We start from the raw sequence: 21,293 nt of genomic DNA on the forward strand, positions 1-21,293 counted from the left end.
TGGCTGCTGGCCCCAGTCCAGCTGTAGCCTCTGTGGGGTCCACCAGCCAGGACCTGAGCCACCCAGCTCCAGCAATCAATTATGGGGCTTCCTTTCTCTTGCGGGAGGCTGAATTGGGGGCAAGGCTGGCTCCCTCAGCCCTATGCCACTGGGGAGGGGAAGCCCCAGAGCCATGATTCCTGGTGCTGAGCATCTCAAGCCTTGGTTGCTTGAGTAGTGTGGGGACTGGTGGTCCCTCAGCAGCTGCCGCAAGACTCAGGACCTGGGCTTCTAGCTGCTGCTTCGGCCTCTGCTGTCTCTGGCTATGGGAGGTTGGATTCCCCCTCTCCTTGTTGCACCACTGCTTTAAATTGTTCCCTCAAATATTCAGAAACACTGCTTTAGATTTCCAAATAAAGTAGAGACAATTTGATAATTATGTGTAACAATTTCTGCATATATTGAAGGAGCTCCCCTTATCAAACTTATCTCAGACTCGACAGGAAAACCCAGGAATATTTTTGCCACCAAACAATTAATTTCTGCATTGGCAATAAGTTTTCTGAACCCAAAGTCCTTCAGACTCATTCAACAGTGTACTGGTGACTTTTCCTGGGAATTGTGAAATTTTAAAATGAGCCTGAAAAGCTCTGAGTTCCTTAAAGTAACTTGAGGTTTCCCCCCCATTATATTAAGGAACAGTGTGATTTTTTTTCAAGCCTTTATAGTTTAATATATTTAATAATGTTGTTTCTCCTGCTAACATGATTGTTCTTTTGCTGTGGATAGTATAGAAGAATAGTATGTAAATACAAAATGTGATGTTTAACTAATCCTCTTGGTGAACTGAAATTCAAGGTCTGCGCTTCCATGATCTTTGGTTCTGACCTAAAAAAGCTCTGTTCTTGAAGACATAGTAGGGCAGTGCAGATATATCAGCCTCTTATCAAAAAACCACAGAGTGAAAGTTAAACTCAAAGTGAAGTTTGCAGCAGTGGGCTAAATAGGGTTATAACTTTTTTAAGGCTGCTGAACTAAGCTTCAATTTGTAACACAGCATTTTCAAAGGGTCATGCAGACAAAACAGGGCTGGCATACAGTGAAAAGTAATTAAACACTACAGTGTCCATCCATCTGGGAAATGATTAACACAGCTAGAATAGGGCATGATTTTTTTTCTACTTCTGCTTATTGAAAAAAAGAAACCCCAGAAGGGAGAAATATTGAAGCAGATTGAATAAGCACAATGGATTCAATCTGTGATGAATCATTTCATCATATAATATCTTATTGAATCTCAATAAAATATAACGCAACAGTGAAGGTATCACACAGTCTTGCTAAACCTGAGATATATATGAGAAATTTTAGGTGCCATTAACTTTGAATATTAGCATGGCCATGCAACAGTACATTAACTTAACGCACAAGTAATAAATCTAATAGAAACTAATTCTGTTACAACTAAGCAAAATAAATAAATATTTTAAAAAATCTTGTAACAATCTTCTATAGAAAGGATGGTCTAATGTCACTTAAATTACTTAATCTTGTGCCTCTGGTGACGGTCCCCATCTATAAAATGAGGATAATACTTCCCTAACTTACAGGAAGTTGGGAGGAGAAAATCAACTAATGATTGTGAAGTGCTCAGATACTACAGTGATCAGGGCCATAAAAATAGATAGAAGGAATAAGAAGCTTCCCCCAGAGGTGATTATGAATGGGGAGAGTCCCTACCTTGTGCACTCAACACATTACACAAAAATACTGAGTTAATGCCCAAAACTTCCTTTCTTCCTGGGTTATATTTGTACCTGCCCCACTGATTGATTGGAAAAGATCAAACCCCAGTATCTAATCCATTGTCACCATGTTTGACATATATTCCAAATTGTATTGGTATATCTAAACAATGCACAACATTTTTTCAAGAGTATTTTCCCACATCATCTTAGCTAAAATATACAAGGCTGAATTTTTCACCACCCTAGGAACACATTCCTTCTTGGGGTACAATTCTGGCTCTTGTGAACTCCCACTGACTTCACTGGAGCCAGGATTTTAACCTCTGATGTTTGTTTTCTTTTCCGAAATTCCGTTGTCGCTGCTCACCCATTTCCCTTGTAGTACTCACAGTATAACAATTGCAGTATATTCTTTAGGCCATAGTTTCTTTGTAATCTTTGTTTAAAATATTGGCTAACTTACGGTTTAACTAACTTACTGAGCTGACATTGTTCCTGCACATCTGTATATTGCATTTGTATTTTCCCCCCAAACTCCATTTTGTACCAGTGATAATATGAGGTTGGATTGCATGAAGTCATATTACCTGAGAGCTTCAAATAGTTTCTCACAGTCCACTCTCTGCAGCTAGCAAATGATGCAGCAGTAATGTTACTCCACCTGCGGTTTTACTTTCTGCAACATTCCAAAACCCTATCACACTGACTCAGAACCATTCTCAACTTTACCAATCTCTACACTTGAGGTCCCCTTGGTTCCATTAAGAATGATCTGTAATGTACACATACCTAAGTCCATGTTATCATTTGCTGAAGGATTTTTATAATCATTGTCTTCCTTTCTTCTGTGTCCTTTGTAATTTACAAGGGAGTTTTTCCCCAAGGGACGGTGTCACTGGGGCACTTCTACCTATGTTATATTTACTTCGACATCTGCTCCAGTTTAAGAATCAATCCTCACTTTTCCTAGAGAAATCTTCACTTGCATAGTTACCTTTCATCAGAGTCTGTCCTTTTTTGCAAAGGTAACATATACCTAAATAAAGGACATGTTGATTATAATATACACTCTCATGTAGCATATACAGTGAAAATTCAGTAACCAACACTCTTGTGTACTATTTACCATTGTATTCTATAGAGAAAGTGTTGTATAATGTCACAATATATATATATAGTTATGGGGCAAAGGCTGATGGCTATAGCAAAGTAGTGGGAGACCGATATATTAGCCACAGGCTAAACAAATGGCAGCTGCTCCAGGTCGATTAAGACACCTGGGGCCAATTAAGATCTTTCCAGAAAGCAGGGAAGACAGCTAGGTTAATTGGGACACCTGAAGCCAATGAGGGGCTGGCTGAAACTAGTTAAAAGCCTCCCAGTTAGTCAGGTGGGCGCGTGTGCCAGGAGCTGTAGGAGGAGGCCATGCTGTTGGAGATACTGAGCAGTACAAACCATATCAGGCCCTGTGGTAAGGGTGAAATAGATATTGAGGAAGTGGGAGCTGCTGTGGGAAAGTGACCCAGGGAATTGTACGTGTCCTATTTCTAAAAAGTCAGCTACCATAGCTGATACCATTAGGGTCCCTGTGCTGGAGCCCGAGTACAGGGTGGTCCCAGGCTCCCCTCTTCTGCTCCCCCCCCCATTAGTCACTGGGAGACAACAGAGACTGTTCAAGGGAGAATAGCTTCTCCTCATCTCCCTTGCTGGCTGATGATGAAAATGGCTCAGTAAGCTGTGACCCTTGTCTCTAGAGAGAGAAGGGCTACGTGGAGGGTCACAGTGAGCCTCGGAGGCTAGCGAAATCTGCCAGGAAATGTGGGACCCACAGAGACAAGATCAGAGCTTTGTTACTCTTGAGAGAGAGAGAGAAAGAAAATGTGTATAAAAATTTATAATACATACCATATGATATAGTTGTTGCATTCTATTCTTGATGGATAGGTAACTGTAGTGGAAAGTGCTGGATAGATAAATAATGCAGTGGATAGATACTTGCAGTACATGCTAAAAATATCAAGGTAATCATGCAGAAATAAGTTACATACTTCCCCTGTAATGGAGAGTCCTTGACATCTAAATTTGATTTCTATACTTACCTGTTGTATATCTTTATATTTTCTGGTCATCGTGTTCTTTCTTGATGAGTTTTAATTAGATTATATGCTACTCTAGAGTTCCAGGGCATTGAATTGATGAACCACTGTGGAAGTAGATGACACTGAAATGATGAGCCACTTTGGAGATAGGTGACTTTGAATGAACCATTCTGTGACATGGAATTAATGTACCATTCCGGTATTAGATGATGCTGAATTGATGTAAGTTCCCTTGTTAGATACCACTAAATTGATGAACCATTTTGGAGTTTGCTGACAGTGAATTGATGAGTCACTCTGAAGCCAGCATGGCACAGGAAGAATGAACCATCCTGGAGTTAGATAACACTAAATTGATTAACTGTTCTGCCACTAAATAATACTGAATTTTGAAAAATTCAAAGGTCAAATACTGAGTTCTCAACTGTGTGGTAATCTAGTTGTTGATTGAACTAGACACAAGTGTGTGAATTTACATTATATCATAAGGCAAATATTAAAATGGAAACATAACTAAAATTTGCCCATAGAGTGAGTGGCACAAATTGATGGCCTACTAATCTTTAAACAAACAAACAAACAAAAACCAGCAATAAACTAATGAGAAAGAAAATAGAAAATGATATACCACTTTGGAGTAAGATAACATTATAAACAGTGAGTTAAATTGAGTTATTGTGAAAATATTAAGTTAATTGATGTAAAAATCGTCTCTTGGGTTCAGTTCAATTGCAGTAACTCCTGTAACTATAAGAGTCCAATGACATGACATTGCACATGATACATTTAAAATTAGAAGTCATTATAGTGTAAGATTATAGTTTCAGAGTAGCAGCCGTGTTAGTCTGTATCCGCAAAAAGAACAGGAGTACTTGTGGCACCTTAGAGACTAACAAATTTATTAGAGCATAAGCTTTCGTGGGCTACTGCCCACTTCTTCGGATGCATATAGAGTGGAACATATATTGAGGGGATATATTTACACACATACAGAGAGCATGAACAGGTGGGAGTTGTCTTACCAACTTTGAGAGGCCAATTAAGTAAGAGAAAAAAATTTGTTTGAAGTGATAATCAAGCTAGCCCAGTACAGACAGTTTGATAAGAAGTGTGAGAATACTTACAAGGGGAGATAGATTCAATGTTTGTAATGGCTCAGCCATTCCCAGTCCTTATTCAATCCTGAGTTGATTGTATCTAGTTTGCATATCAATTCCAGCTCAGCAGTCTTTCGTTGGAGTCTGTTTTTGAAGGGTTTTTTTAAGATTATAGTGAATTTGAAAGCTTAGAGACGCTAGGCTGAGGAGTCAGCAGATTGTGATGTTGAATCATGGATGATTTGAAGTTTTAATTTACTTACATTGTAATCTCTTTGGGGCAGGGTCTTTTTATTATACGTTTGTACAATGTTTAGCACAGTGGAACCCTGATCCATGACTTGGACCACTGCAGTACAAATAAATAAGAATAATGAATAGCTTCCTTATGGAGTCCTGTGAATTCTCCCTTATTGTTAGGGAGAAAGACAGAGGTAATGACAGCTATGCAAAAACTATGTATGAGTGAATGTGCTGCAATTTAAGGATGACAGTCTATAAATCCATCACAAGATGGAGAACCCCTGTCCAAAATAAATGTTGAGAACCAATGAGTTAAAGGCATACAATAGTACATTTAGTTATTTCTTGATTTGAAAGCACTCCTAGAAGAAGGGGCAAACTTATAATCTTTTACCTCTGAACATTTAAAAGTTGCTTGCAATATCTCAATATCAAGAGACCTGATATTGGGGAGAGCAGCAGTCAGAGCAACCAACTAAAATGAGTCAGGGACAGAAAAAGATGATGATGAAACATGGAAAGAAGAGATATGTATGGAAAAATACAGAGGGAATAAAAAAGAGAGATTGCTGTGTAAGGATGGAAGGACAAAGAAAAATTGAGAGAATTAAGGAGATGAAGGAGACGGGTGATACATCTCCAAATTAAACAGTCCCAGTTTTAAAAATCAAAGTATTTGTATGTCTCTCTTCCCCAATATGTGACTAATCTGTCCTCTACTGAGGAAACACTGGTATTTATGTCACTTTGCTAAGGAGAGGTAACAGAGCCAGAACTTATGATATAATTTAATGCTATGGATTACAAGGACATTATGAATTCCATAGAGTACAGAGGTAGACTAAGGGATTGGTCTAATTTCTTCCTGTATTCACAGTTTCTAGCATTTGACTCTAGGAATTTTTTTTTCCAACTCAGTTCACATGACCCTTCGAGTCATGCTGAAGACCTGCTTACCGTACAGCTGCTGACAATAGTTGTCGTTCTTTATCTTGAGCTATCGCTACTGTACATGTGGTGCCCAAGTTTAACAGTCCTCTGTGGCTGATTCAGTGGAGGTAGCCTTAAGGCTGTTCTGGTGTCTATCTTAAAATGGTCATGGATGGAAACAGATGGTTTAAAAATAAAACTTTCATGGACAGAAGTGTTACAGTTGGCAGACAATGCCTAGTGGAAGTTTCATCCTCATTAAATGTTACGTTTGATATGTCTCATTGCTCCTGTTTTGTCAGCTGTTGACAACTACCTAAGTTATTTTTAGCTGTAGGTTGGTCTTGTACAGAATGTTTCTAACATATTTTAGAAGATCTTATCACTTCCAAAAGCAATACTATGCCAATGTCCTCAGCTACTAAAGTGATGAGTATTTTGCAGAAATCAGATTGATAGTATGCTAACCAGTGTTTTCACGTTAATAATAGGCTTCAGTTTTCTCTGGTCTTCTCTCTCTCTCAGAACATTGCTTCCCAGCACAGGTGAATGCCCTAACCACCAGGCTATCAAGTGAGTCTGACTTTTTCTAGCCCAATGCCTATTCAAGTAAAAGTGGACAGTGAAAAAACACCAGCAGTATGTGTTGATAGAGGAACAAGAAAGCTTTGGGTGGGAGAGGGGAAGAGACAGACATACTTTCTTAGAGGGGACTCCTGCTTAACTGTGCGTCTGCTGAGATCAGAGACAACTAGCTGAGCTGGAAAGGCTCCATGTTTTGAAAGAGAAGTCATGAGCTGCAGGGGAAAGATCTCTAGGGTTATTCAGGGACTCTGCCCAAGCCCAAAAAATTCTCCAGATTGGCGAGGAGCATGAGGCCATGAAGTGCATATAGGTTCCTTTATTTTGTATAGACTCTGTGTTTCTCATGCTATTAAGTAAAGAATAAAGAGTTTTAGAATTCTGTGCAAAGTTGGCTTTCACTATCACATGCCCCTGTAAGCCAAAAGGCTCATGCTTCTGGTGGGATTCTGGGGAATGTACAAGAGCTGCTGGGAAGGCTTGGAGAAGGTGGCACTAGTTACAAGGCCTAGGGATTGAGGGATCCCCATTGCCAAGGGAGTGACAAATATGAGTCTGCATCTGAGCATGTGCCACAATGCCCAAAGCCAGGAACAGTGCCTAAACTGTGCCACCCCCAGCAAGTTAAGTGCATGTGGAATTCAGAAGCTGGATCCCTCCCAGCTAGTGTAGTGGGTAATTAACTAGGTCAGTGACAGGTGCCTAAAGAGGCAGTTAGGCACCTGAGTCCCTGTGTGATTCTAGCCCATAGCAATTTGCATCAAAATGCCCTTGGAATATGCTCTGTTGATTTTTATTTGGGTTTGCCAAATCTGTTATACAAAGATTGAGCTCAGTTGTAGATATTTATTTAACTTGCCAAAGCACAAAGTCCTCTTAGAAGATTATTAAAATCACGGTAAAGCAAATTATTATTGATGCCTGTCCAATTATAATTCTCATTCAGTTTGATTAAAAAGAAGAGCCTGCTGTTATTTGCTTCAGAGATGAACACATGTTCTTAACCAAATTCTAGATTTCCAGTGTTGGGATTACTATTGTGTGAGGGACATAGTGTATTGTAAAAGACAAACATAATATAATCACTAGTAAAAGCATGATGTAAAAAGGATCTTGTAATGCACAAGTCGTAACTTAATAACATCCTCCTAATACCACAGTGCTCAGTAAACACTTCAACATCACTTCAGTTCAAATTCATATTCCTTGTCAATCAAGATGCTGCAGTGTTAGTATTGACCAAACATATTTGCAACATTTAGATAAGCATTTTAATGTGGATCAGCAGGGTAAATCAGAGTTTACTGGAAGGATGTTGGTCACTAGGGGGTCAAAGAGATCATGAAAATTTCAGAAAACAGGTTCAAAAAGAGAGCACAAATGGGTGGCTATTCCCCTCAAAAGTCAGGGAAATTTTATGGAGTTAGTATAATCTTTTCATATCTCATATGGGCTTTTTGGAGTATTCTGAGAGACTATTATTCAAAGACAGCCATTCAGACTTTTAAACATATTTTAAAAATTCTGTTTAATCACTCTGTTCCATTGTAACGTATTTAAGGGGAAAAAATACGTATCTGACATATCATGATGTTTCCCTTTTAGGTGTGTATAGTTGTGCCCTAATGACAATTAACTTTTACCATATATTTTACCAACGTCTACATGTCTTTCTGCAGAGCTTCTTTATTCCATAAATCATGCCCTTCTAAACTGTCACATTTCACAGTGGGAAAGGAGAAGTGTGCACAACTGTAATTCTTTTCTGTTGCATTATATATTTCCAGTGTGATGGGGGTTTTGACAAAACACGCATTATGAATAAATGTACTCTAGCAGAGTTTACCTTTTCCTTGTTTTGGAGATACTATAGTCAAAGGACTTTCCATATTGAAAAGAAGTACTTGCTTTTTCAAACAATAAAGTAACAGTACACAGGTGCCTGAGCCTGCTCCAGGACAATTGAGAATTTAGAAATCAGTGCAGGTGAGGGAGGAGGGAAAGTATGGCTCCAGATCACCTCTTCAAGCTATTTGGGGGCTTAACCAGCCTCCATCAAGCGTAGGGTGACCAGATAGCAAGTGTGAAAAATCGGGACGGGAGTGGGGGGTAATTGGCGCCTATATAAGAAAAAGCCCCAAATATCGGGACTGTCCCTATAAAATCGGGACATCTGGTCACCCTAATCAAGCGTTTAGTTGCCACCCAGGAAGAATCACTGCAGTTTAGCATCCTCTGACTGGCCATTCTACAACACACATTGGGGAGGAGGAAACTTCTTAATTAGAACTGGTTATGCCAACTTTATGCCATCCAGTGATTTACCTACATGAAGGGAATTTCCAGTTGTCCCTTAGAACAGCTTTCTAGATCCTTTGCACTGCCTGAGCAATTCCAAGGAATGGAATGGGGCTGAAGATCTGGCCCATAAACTTGATACTGAGCTTGCTTTATCTGAGCCAATGCTATATGAATTGTGCATATATTTGGCACTTTTGAATTGAAAATGAATTATGAGCCACTGCTTTCATTTTGCATGAACAGTCTCAGTTATATTGTTTGCCCTCCCAGAAAATTATCTCTTCTTCAGTCCTTGTCTCCTCCCATTTTGTGCAACAGCTCTTTGCAGTACACCTCACTGAGAGAGGACATCTTTGTTCCTATATTTAAGACTGAGTGTGGAGTTCGATTCCAGAAGCTCCTATTGTCACCTGGAAGGCTAAAGGACTTTGATGTCTTTTGAGGCAATCTGTGTGAAAACCCCACAATCCACTATTTTCTTTAAAATTAGATTATTAAAAATAGAGAGAAACTCAGATTAAAAGAAACCAGTTGCATAACATATCTCCTCTGAATACTTAGCCAAAGCCCAGATAGGTAGGTTCCCCTTATTTAGTTTCCTGTCTTCAAGGCAATTATCAGTTGAAAACAATTTCCTTCTCTGACTTTGACTTGTACGGTGTGGCAACTTCATGCTGTTTTGTCCAGAGACCGATGTTTCCCTCCCTTAACTGACCAGATTATTAAGTCCTTTGATCCAGGGCAGTATCTCCCTCCATTTTACAAAACAGTTCTCTGAAGGTAAACACAGAACTCGGGCTGCGAAGCTGCGTTTCTCAAAGTTCAGGAGATGGTCCACTGAGGAGAAAATGGCCTTTTAACAGTGATCAATAGTTGTCCTTCAAATTCCTTACTATTCCTTAACTGTATTCTAGTATAGCCCTCCACAGATCTTTTTGTCTAACTGGACACAGTTTATCCAGGTCTCCCTTTAAAACCTTCTGTCTCAATTTCCCCTTCCCATGAAATAAATAAATAAGTAGTTAGACTCTATTCACATGTTATGTTACATGCTGCTACTCTGAAACCTGTCACATGTTATGTTATTCAGAATAAACACTTCAGTTTTAATGATCAAACTCATATCTAATGCATATCATGCAAAATAATTTATATGGAAAGATGGATTCCAAACCTAGAGTCATTAAGAATAAAGTTTTACTGAAGCATTACACATAGTGGAGCATGAAACATTTGCTTTCAAAAGAGGGCAGTAAATATTGTACCTTATAAGCATTTTAACTGCAAGAGTATATTCTAGTTTGTGTACTATATTCTAGTACATCTTATTCTATGGACCAGACAGTACTTGGTTTTTCATTGGTGTGCAAGAGCAGAGAGGCAACAAAGTGCCTTCCTCTGCCTTATGTCCCTGTGCAAACCTCAGACACAATCCCATTCTCTGCTTTTTGAGCATAGGTACAGGAAGAATCTGATGCTGTAATTAGACTCACCATGGGGTCAGGGCTATGGTGGTGCCATGGCCCCATCTCCCTTTATACCAGCCCCCACACAATTGAGGTGCTGCAGGAGGAAAATGCACACCGTGCATTCTCATAATAAGAGTCCAGAATTTCTCACCTCCAGTGCAGGCTGTTGCTGAACAGCCACAGTATAGATCTGTGTGCAGTGAATACTACTGATGAAGACTTTTAATGTGTGCTGCTATAGGCTGTCTCTATTTTAGGACAAAGGAATGTGTGTAGTTTGGTTGGTGGTCCTTTTGTTGCACTCAGCTGCAGATTGAAAGCTGATAAAAAGGAAGAGTTAAATAAGCAATTCACAAATGCTGTGTTTTTCTAACTCTGTCAGAGCCAATGAAATATAAGTTGTGCATAAAAATGAGGTAATGAGCTAAAATGAAGGTGTTAGTGAAATTTAAATACGAGTGAAGCATAAAGCTGCAGCAACAGTATATATGTATCTAATTAATTATTGAAGAATGGTGAGGTTCTAAATAGCTGGAATTAGTAGACACACTAATAATAGCACTTTGCTTTTATATATAGTGACCTTTATTTGAAGTTTTCAGAGCACTTTGCTGATGTTGAGTACATCAACATTCATGCTGCTCAGAGAACTAAAGAAAAAAAAGTTTTCTAGCAAAATACAGACCAAAGTTTTCCAAATCATGGGTTGATTTATATGTGAATGGCAAGCATTAGGAAAAAGATTGTTCATTTGCATTACAAATAACTCATATAGGTTGCAGTGCTGCTGTATTACTAGCAATGAGCTTGACACAATTAGAGTTTTCCCTACAGCAGTAGTCTACCAATGCCAGCCATTGATTTAACTGTTTATACTCAGTAGGTCAAGGTCACTTACACACATTACCTGTAATCTTGTTTAAATCTTTCTTCCCTGAGGGGGAAATGCAATGAAGACAGGGCCTGAGAATCTCATTATTCTTGACAGGGCTGCAGTTTCTGAGTAAACTACAGTTGGTAATACTAAAAATCCAAGTATGCTGTCAGTGTAAGGAGGTATATTTTTATCTTTTATAGAAGGCTGATATTGGCCCTCCATTTGTAATTTGATGTAATAAATAATGCAACAGTCAAAACAGGAAACATTCTAATAAAATATAGATTCAGATCAGATTCCTTCCATTGTTGTATGCAGTGCTGTTGTAGCCATGTTGGTCCCAGGATATTAGAGAGACAAGGTGGGTGAGGTAATATCTTTTATTGTCTCACACACCAACAGAAGTTGGTCCAGTAAAAGATATTATTTCATCCACCTTCTCTAGACACTGTTCCTACATATAACAAAGTTACCTGTCAAAATATAGCTCCTTTTCTTTTAATACGTAGAAGGGCGATAGCTTGTTATGAAGTAATTTTCCCATGGAATGACAGCACCTACAGCTTGTTCATTTTTATCTGTACAGATCAATGTGGAAAGGGAATAACTGATTATTCTGTTGCCAGAATGCCATTTCCTCATACATTTTAAATCTACTATACTTTGAACATTTTTCTCTGACTTCAGTTGTTTTTATGAAGTCGCCATGTTTCAAATGTCTAGGCCTTCAGTGAAATGTATCATCTCTGGTGCCTTTGCCAAAGCAGGAAGTGGTCTATTTTCTATTAAAGACACACTACTGCACCCTTTTCTATATGCCATTGTGTTTTAACCAGATTGACAAAGCAACTGCTATGAAATAAGCGTGCTGTACAACACGCAAAATAACCACTGATTACTACCAAGTAGGAGAACCAACTTGAAATGAAGTGATTTGTCAATGGAAAATGCAGTCTTTCTCAACAAACTGGCTATCAGCATTTTCAACAGTGATTCCTTTCTGGATTATGGAGTATGGAAAGAGACAAAATTACATTACATTTGCCGTGTAGATCACTGCACAAGTTCATCTTTGCTCCAGATGGGATGGCACATTTTGCCAGAAGGTTTTTTGTTTTTCTTGTGAAGAAAGGAGATTATTTGTGGTCATTATTGTTTATTGTGGTAACTAAGATTAGTTTGATAAAACATAATTTAAGGGCTATTCTTGCACACAGATGTGCCAGAAGGGAGCATAGGGACCCTGGTTCCACATGTAAGCAACCAGGTGGGCTACATCCTTGATACACAAGTATACTCACCTGACACAATAAATTAAATAGTCATTGAGAATTCTTAGGCACTTGCAGGAGCAAGTCCATCAGCTGTATATGCTGTATGTCAGCAAGCAAGTGTATCAGAGGAAGTATAAAGAGCACCCCACAGTATATTGCGTTGCCCTGCAATGTAGAATGCTGCTATGACCAGGCAGAATTCCTTATGTAGAAAATGCTCCTGCCAGCACTGTTGCACATACTCCTTGTGCTGGTTTGCTGGCCCGACATCAGAATTCAGTAATAAGTGTTTAATTAGTTACTAATAATTAAAAAATGTAAAAGAAAGTTGTGTGCAAATTAAAAAAACAGTTGATATTTATAATGAAGTCTTGACAACTAGTGTACATAATATATTTTTGCTAAACCTCAACAAATGTGTTTATTATTCCTTTAACAGACAACTACTGTGTAATGTATATTTTAGTACTATTAAAGGGACAATGTGAATAGTTGATAAGGGAGCAAATTTTAGCTCCAAGCTTCCAAGAGTATATCATAAGTAGGGTGACCAGACAGCAAGTGTGAAAAATCGGGACGGGGTGGGGGTAATAAGAGCCTATATAAGAAAAAGCCCCAAATATCGGGACTGTCCCTATAAAATCGGGACATCTGGTCACCCTAATCATAAGTAGTGATAAAATACTGATTTTTAAAATAATGCAAAATACCATAACTGTATCTTTTTTAAAATGTATGTAATGGCCCTGATTTATGTCCAAACTGTGCTTCTCTTACTCCCTATTTTCAGTGTTAATTTAGTTTTGAGTAAGAGGAGGATCTAACCATTAAAAATTTACCTTTTAACATGCAAGAATAATGTAAAACCTAACTGTGCAATTATCTTACCTAGGGATTTTTGTTTGTTTTGATAATTTTATCAATGTATTTGTTTCAGTTGATCTATTCTTTAATGATAGAGCATGAGCCATTCAAAATTTATTCTCAAAAGACCCACATGTATTTCTTCTTCTTTTTTTAAAAGGTAACACAGCCAAGGTGTTTATTGAAGTGCAGGATGAAAATGACCATGCTCCCATCTTTACCAAAAAACTCTACATTGGAGGAGTGTCTGAAGATGCTAAAATGTTTTCTTCTGTGATGAAAGTTAAGGTGGGAGTCAAGCTATTTAAGTACAGTTTACAGGCTAAGGAAAAGTATTTACTCACTGGATTAAATTTCCACAGGAGGTTACAGTAGATGCATCTGCAAAGTATTTGAGCTCCTGCTACATTAACAAAAATTCACACTTGACTTGTGCACATAAGAAAGTAAAATAGGTGCAGAATGGCTAATTATCTGTCTAAAACCCTGTTCATGCATACAAATTTGGAGTTTTGCAAGTATGTTGGCCCCATAATCCAGTATTTTCCTGAAGCAAAACTCCCTTTGAGGTCAATAGAGTTTTGCCTAAGTAAGGATACAGGATTAGTTTCTTTGTTTAGCTTTTGATATTTTTATTTAAAGATTTGTAGCATTATTTTTGGAATATGTCAATATATGGCCATTTCCAACATGCTTTAATAGCAGTTTGTGCCTAAAAGGCTTACGAAGTATTCTTCTGCAGCACATTAATGCTTTGGTAATGAAATAACAGTCAGTCTCTGTTTCAGTTCAGGAAAGCAATTTTACATCTGTTTGCCGTATGTCATAAATTTGGCTGTAGGTAAAACAAATTGTATAGGGTAAATATTTTTTTAAATACATTCTATTTAGGAGAAAAATAACATTTTACTTAATAAATTAATTTTAAACAAAGAATGTTAAAACTGGAAGTGTCTACTTCCTATAAAATACTGTATGGCCATAATCTTTCGTGTTCTACAAGACTCTGTTTACCCAGGCCTGTTGAAGTTAGCTTTTCTCCCTCTCTTTTCCTTCTGCATTTTGTATCACTTTAAACTGTTGTGGAAAAGCCTGAAAGTTGCTGATTCTAGTTTATTCACAAAAGGTCACAGAAGCTTGACCTTCCAGGATATTTCCCTTATCTTAACCTAGTGATTTGTTTGGAACACCAGAAATCTAATAGAGAATGACAGAAGCTTATTAAAGCTGTCCATTATTTACCTCAGGGTAGTGTCCTTCATCGTGTTAGCTCAGAGATATTAAAAAAAATACTGGAAGGCAGGTAAGCACTGAATATTAGGAAGGATCCCTTGGTCTTACCTTGCCTACTGGTGCATAATATTATTGCTTGTTTTATTTATTTATTCCCCTTTTGATCTCATTCAGATCCTCAGCCCCCAGGAGGCTGTTTCAGTGGCACACAGCAACCTTAAATCTGTTCTAAGAGCATAGCTGGGAATTTTCCTAAATGGTGTAGGGGAATCCTTCCACTGCATCAAGCTGACATAACCTGCTCTATGCCACCCTTTCCTACCTTCCCTCCATCATAGGGGATGTGCTGGGGCCATAGTGGGTGTGGACAAATTGTGCTTCCCTCCAGTGATACCCAGTTACTATAACAGCTTTTAGGAGGCCATTGCAGGCTGCAATAAGTTAGCCCTGAGGACAAACTTGCACCTGGTTGTCCCCAAATTAAGCTAGCACAAAAATGTCTTCTAGCCGCTTTTGTCATCTCTCCGCCCCCCCCTCCCCCATGTGATGTTCTGGCACAGCTGAGGATGCAGATAATTAGGCATTTTAAAATGTTTGGTGGTACAGAGACTGGTTTAGAACATGTGGGATATGTCTAAGAATAGGATCAGATACAGTGATTGTAATGGAATGATAAACTATAGTATACTATTCAGCCATTAGTTGGTGAAGCATTTAACATTCCTTATTTAAGCTAACCTCAGTGGGGAGAACATTAAAGGGTCTTATACTGAACACATTTGGTGTGTCTCTTGCTCAGTAGGAAGCCCTGTAGCCAGTCCATATCTGATACAGGAGTATAACAGTGATTGCTATTAAACCAGTGCTTGCATATGCAAAATATGTAGTTAGATATAATTGGATGTCTGTATATCTGATTCATCTGATATGTTCACTTTGGACTTATAAATTAAAGGTTTGGCATACTAAAAAATATAGACATGGAAAATTGTGTTAAATATTAGAACTACAGAAAAGCTTATGATACCATTCTGCACAAGAGATAAGTAAGTTACTTGAGGAGATAAAGAAGTCTTAGCTATCAAACTCATAAAGATTTAAGAGTATTTGTGAGTGGAAGCATACGAAACTTAAGGAAGAACTAAACTTGTATTATGAATTAGGTTAGTCAAAATTTTCTGTGGAGTCTCTCCTATCTCTTCAAAGAGGCTCCTGGTTTTCTATCGTTGAATTCCAGGCACAAACACCAACAATCATCAGTGAGGTGGGTCAGAAATACATGAAATAGGGACAAACTTGCAAGGGAGGTATTTGCCTTCACCCATGGCAAGGTACGCGAGATAATATTTTTTATGGGACCAAATTCTGTTGGTGAAACAGGGAAGCTTTCGAGCTACCTTAGTTCTTTGTAGCTCAAAAGCTTGTCTCTTTCACCAACAGAAGCTGGTCCCATAAAAAAATATGATCTCAACCACCTTGTCTCTCTAATATTCTGTGACCAGCAAGGCTACAACAACACTTCACCCATGGCAATCAGTTGATATAATCTGAAGGAAAGTAGTGGAAATCCAAGCAAAGCAAGGAATACGTACACTTTAATAGCTGTATCCTTCTCCCATCAAAGTCAGTGGTAAAGCTCCTTTTGAATGCAATAAGAGCAGATCCATAGGGAAATGGAAACTCCACACTACATTACAAGGTATAAGAGAGTGAAAGTTGTTAGTTGAAAATAAAAAATACAACCCATTACATTAAGGTTTCTTTATTTAAAATGAAACAGAAAAATAAACAGGCATGTTTGGTGTAGTAAAGCAAACCCACAAATTGGATCAGTGTGACTTATTGTTGGATTTAACCAGTAAGTGCCAACTTTCTGAAAACCACTGCTAATTAACTCATTTCACTCTGTCTTCACTTGTATCTAAATGGACAAAAAGGAATTCCTTTTTTTCATTAAATACAATACAAAAATAAGGCATTACTAAGTACTAATAAAATGAATTAGATAATACCATGTCTAATCTCAGTAGATATTACATGCAGAATCATTGTGAGTAGAATTTAATGAATGTTTCTTCCAATTTCAGTTTTAAGAACCTTAGAAAAGTACCCATATAGCTTGTGTTGTAGAGATTATTTGAATTTCAGTTCCACTGAGAAACTACTTTAAGATTTTTAACACATTTTCTTGCATTATTCATTTATTAATTATCATTACATTTCTTAAATTAGAGTGGCTGTGAAAAGAAACTGATAACAAATATTCAAGTATGCTTTTTCTCAAAATATTCCCATTCTTTCCCTTGCTGATAACAGCTTTTAGGGATCTTAAAATATGTTTTTTGTATATCAGAGAATTTTTTATAAATAAAAGATATGAAGATCTTCAGTACTGAAATGAAAGTTACAGAGCACAAACAGCCCACAGCCCAGGAGTGCCTAATTCTGAAATGAGAATAATCTTATCTGTCAGTCCAGTTCAGATCTGCCATTACAAATCAGTATTTACAGCAGCTACACAAATAGCAGGGTTCACTATTGCCACTGTTGCCCTCTCCCTTCCACTCCATCCCACCACCTTAGAGTATAAGATAGCAATGGTAGAGCTGGCCCAGAACTTGGGATTTCTGGTTCATGAGAAATTTCAGTATTTTGATATTTGGTTTCATTTTGAAAAGGAATGAAACCAAATATTTTGTAATTTCTTATGAACCGGAAATCCAAGACACTTTTCATTTCAGAAACACTAACACATGGTGTTTCCAAAGTTCTACATAGTCCCCAGGACCGGCAGCAGCTGACTAAAATTGATATTCTTGTAATTAGTAGTGGTAAAACTGACAAGAATGTCAATTTTACTCAGCTGCTGGTGGCTCTCTGAGGATCTGCCACTCTGGAGCACTTAGCCCTGGGAGCCCCAATGGTTTCCAGGCTCACAGCTCCATGGCAGGGAGACTGGAAATCCTGAGAGCCCAGCCCTCACTTAAATCAAGGTTTTCAGGGCTTCCAGCCTCCTTTGTGCAGACCCAGCAGCACAGAACTTGAAAACCCTAGTTAAAGCCAGGTACCTCAGGACTTTCTGGACTGACAGGCTCCTAGATTCATTGCATGTAGCCTGGAAACCCTGACAATCTTGGCATGGTGGGGCTGGCCAGAGCCTGGAACTCTCTGGGTCCCCAGCCCTAGAATAATACGCAAGGTGGGGCTCCTCCAGAGCCGTGGACCTGGAAGACCAATCTGTTCAGCACCCTGCTAGGTGAGCTGGCAGAGAACCAGGCAGGTTTCTGTCTTGGTCAAAAGTTGTTCAAATCTGAACTCTTTTTTTAAGAGACATTTCAGTTTTGTCTGAAAACTTCTGACCAACTCCAGTCAATGGTAAATATTTATTACATGCATATAAATGGTTGGAAAATGTTGATTTTTGGTGGCTTTTTTTATATATAACATTGCCCTCGGGAGGCCAATGAGTTTATTTTTAATTTAAATATTACTTTTTGTCCTCAAAGAAAAAAATGATCGGTTGGCTGGTGATCAGTTATCTTTTTATGCTAAACTGCAGAAAATCAGAAATTATGGAGGCACTGCAGTGACTCTTTTAGTTAATAAAATGACACACTTTTTATTATCCCAATTTGACCCTCTTTTCTAGCTTCCGCTTTTCTGCCTGCTCTTTTAAATGCTGTGGTCTCTAGCCAGAGTATAACTTTCGGTGTGTGGATGGGAGAATGGTGCGGGGGAGGAGGGTTGAGGTGAATCAGAAAAACATTTTCTGTGATATGGACTTTGAAGAATGAGATGTAATTTATTTCACTTTTTGAAAAGTTTTTAACATTTTTCCCTCTTTTGTGTGGCCATGTCTGATAGCTTGATCTAGAAACTTCCATTTCATTTTATTCTGTATTACCAGCTGAAATCTGACACACACAACTTTTGTGAGAAGGTGGTGTACACATTTTCCAGTTACTCATTGCAGATTTTTGCACCTCTGAAAACTTCACCTAGTCCTGCTAGAAAATGAAAATTTCATGAAGGGTTTAGTGGAATTTAGAATCTGTATATATGATTGTGTCATCAATGTCTATACACTTGGTCAGACTTCTTTAAAAAACATTTATATCACATTTACACTCCCGGGATAGAAGGAGACATTTCAGATGTTCATTAAAAGTCTCAGTGAAGTCTAAATGGGGGTGAGGGAGAGCAAATGTTTGATCTGACAGGCTAGGGAAAAGCAACCCCTGGATTCTGAGAGGAGGAGGGGAAGATGGAGGTAGACTTAGCTGCTCAGGGAACTTCTCCCCCAGCTCTTCTCCAGAATGCACTCGAGGATGGGAGGAGGAAGGAGAAGAGAGGCAGAGGAGGAGCGGAGAATTTACTCCCCCTCTCTACTGTCACTGGGTAGGCTGTGTATGTGCATTGCCCTTCCTGTATGTAAAGCCATCCTGATGCAGTTGTGGCCCTGCCCTATAATGGAGTTATAGTTTCAACGGCATTTCCAAGATGCTGTGGGCCTGACGATTGTCAGATTGTGGAGTCAGGAAGGAATTTTTCCTTCAGAGCAGGATTGACAAAGGGATCCGGTGTGTTTTTGCTCCTTGCTTGCAGCATGCCGGATGCTAGTTTTAAGTAAATAACGCTTAAGTGCCATTTAAAAGTTGTAAGTGAGTTTGTAATTTAGCTGCAATTTGTTGCTGGCATCCAGCGCAGGTGAGAACCTCAAAGAGACCAGCTCCCAGAGGTAAATATGAGACCAGAGAAAGAACTGGTAGACCCTATTAGCTTGGAGTAAGGAGGGAGAGACTGAACTCTTCTCATGCTCAGGTACCTATCATGTGCATCCTCATTTCTCCCTCGTGGGGGGAGGGTAAGAGGATTCAGAGGCAGCCTGAATTGTAGGGGTTTGACTGAAGAGGGTCAGTCCTGAATATTGGTTACTTGGCCTGAAGTAAGGATGGCTGGAAAACAAGAATTTCATTTTGGGGAAAAATTGAGGTTTCAACATTTGATCCCATTCTCATGCAGAACAAAGCCAAGACCTTTTCCTCCAAACAATGAGAGAGTCAGATTACCGCAGAAATACCCAATTGCTAAGTGGTTAGTGCACTCACCTAGGATGTGGGAGATCCAGATTCTAGACCCTGTTCTGCCTTATTCAGAATGCCCTAACCAGCTCTATCTCTCTCTCAGTTCCTTCTATTACAGCTATTCCACTTTGAATATGTAGTTAAATATTCACTGAGAGAGAGATACTGACTCTCTGGCCTAGTGGTCAAAGTACTCACATGGGATGTGGAAGACCCAGGCTCAAGTCCTGCTCCAATCAGGCAGAATATCCCCTCCTTGAGAAGACCCACCCCAGAATTACTTAATAGGTCAGTGCTTAGGGCCCATAGCCTGGCATGTGGAAGAGCCCAGTTTCAAGACTGGATCTGAATTGACCAGGGACTTGAACCTACATCTCCCACATCAGAGGTGAGTGCCATAGCCACTGAGCTGTTGGCTATTCTGGGGTGACCTCTCCCTCTTCACTGAGAAATTTAATGGAAACCAATACAGTTCTATAACCATTTTGGTTTTGACAAATCTGCATTTTCTGACCAAAAACAAAACAGAAAGTTCCCAACCAGCTCTCGCATGAAGATCCTTTACCACTGCACTGGACCCACATAAATGACTGTTACTTTTTGGGGGTGGGGAAGGACATAGCACTCCTACCCTAAAAGTAAAATGTTAATAAAGATGCAGCCTTCCACTTAAAATGCATCCCTATGTCTGTGTCTCATTTTCCTGTTTGTCCTGATCATTAGCTTTAGGAAACACAGGAAATGCCAGACTAGATCAGACCAGCAGTGTGTCGAGTCCAGTATCTTGCCTCCAAGAGTGACTTCTAGCAATTGCTTCAAGGGTAGCAGGTACTTTAGAGACAGGTTATACCATGAATAAATTCTTCCTATCCCCAGTAGTTAGAAGTTGGCGTATGCCCTGAAATTTGAAGGCTTATGTTCTTGGCGTGTATGGTGATTGGTTTTGTTTTTCATATATTTATTATAACTTCGAACTGTCTTGTTATCCATATACATATCTGATTCTTTTAAAAATCATGGCAAGTTATTGTGGCAATGAGTTCCACATTCTAATTGTGTTGTATACCTTTTGTTGTTTTGTATATTTTTATCATGACACCTTTTATTCTCCTCTCTGAGGTATACTGCCCTTATTTTTTTTCCAATAGCACTTGTCATCAGTCTTTATTTCTGCTGTATCCTTAAGATGGGGAGATCAAAACTGAGCATAGTATTCTAAATGAGGTAATACCATTGATTACTATAATGCCAATTATTGTACTTTATTATACTGCCACTGTAAAGTCAATTGACAATAGTTTTGGCTGCTGTAAAAGGGATAGGATGTTTGGGGAAGCAGAAGTTCTATAAAGGAGAGAGAAAATAAAGGCAGAAAATGACATTTGTATTAAAAGCAATGAAAGGAGTGAGTTCTCCCCTGCTAAGTTTCAGGAAAATAGTGTTTATTTTTCCAGTGGCATAATGAAAAGAATAGTACCATTGTTCTGACATATAGAACCAATAATAAGTCAAC

General features: G+C 38.7%; 1 protein-coding gene across 1 annotated transcript in view; it reads left to right on the forward strand.

The window, feature by feature from the left end:
• The window catches only part of PCDH15 (protocadherin related 15), a 698,694-nt gene that overhangs the window by 582,519 nt on the left and 94,882 nt on the right, over positions 1–21,293 (forward strand). The window contains exon 25 of the mRNA XM_034775466.1: positions 13,624–13,751. Within this exon, the coding sequence (XP_034631357.1) occupies positions 13,624–13,751 (128 nt within the window). The remainder of the gene's footprint in view (positions 1–13,623; positions 13,752–21,293) is intronic.

This window comes from Trachemys scripta, chromosome 7 (genome assembly GCF_013100865.1).
Source record: "Trachemys scripta elegans isolate TJP31775 chromosome 7, CAS_Tse_1.0, whole genome shotgun sequence".
NCBI lineage: Eukaryota > Metazoa > Chordata > Testudines > Emydidae > Trachemys > Trachemys scripta.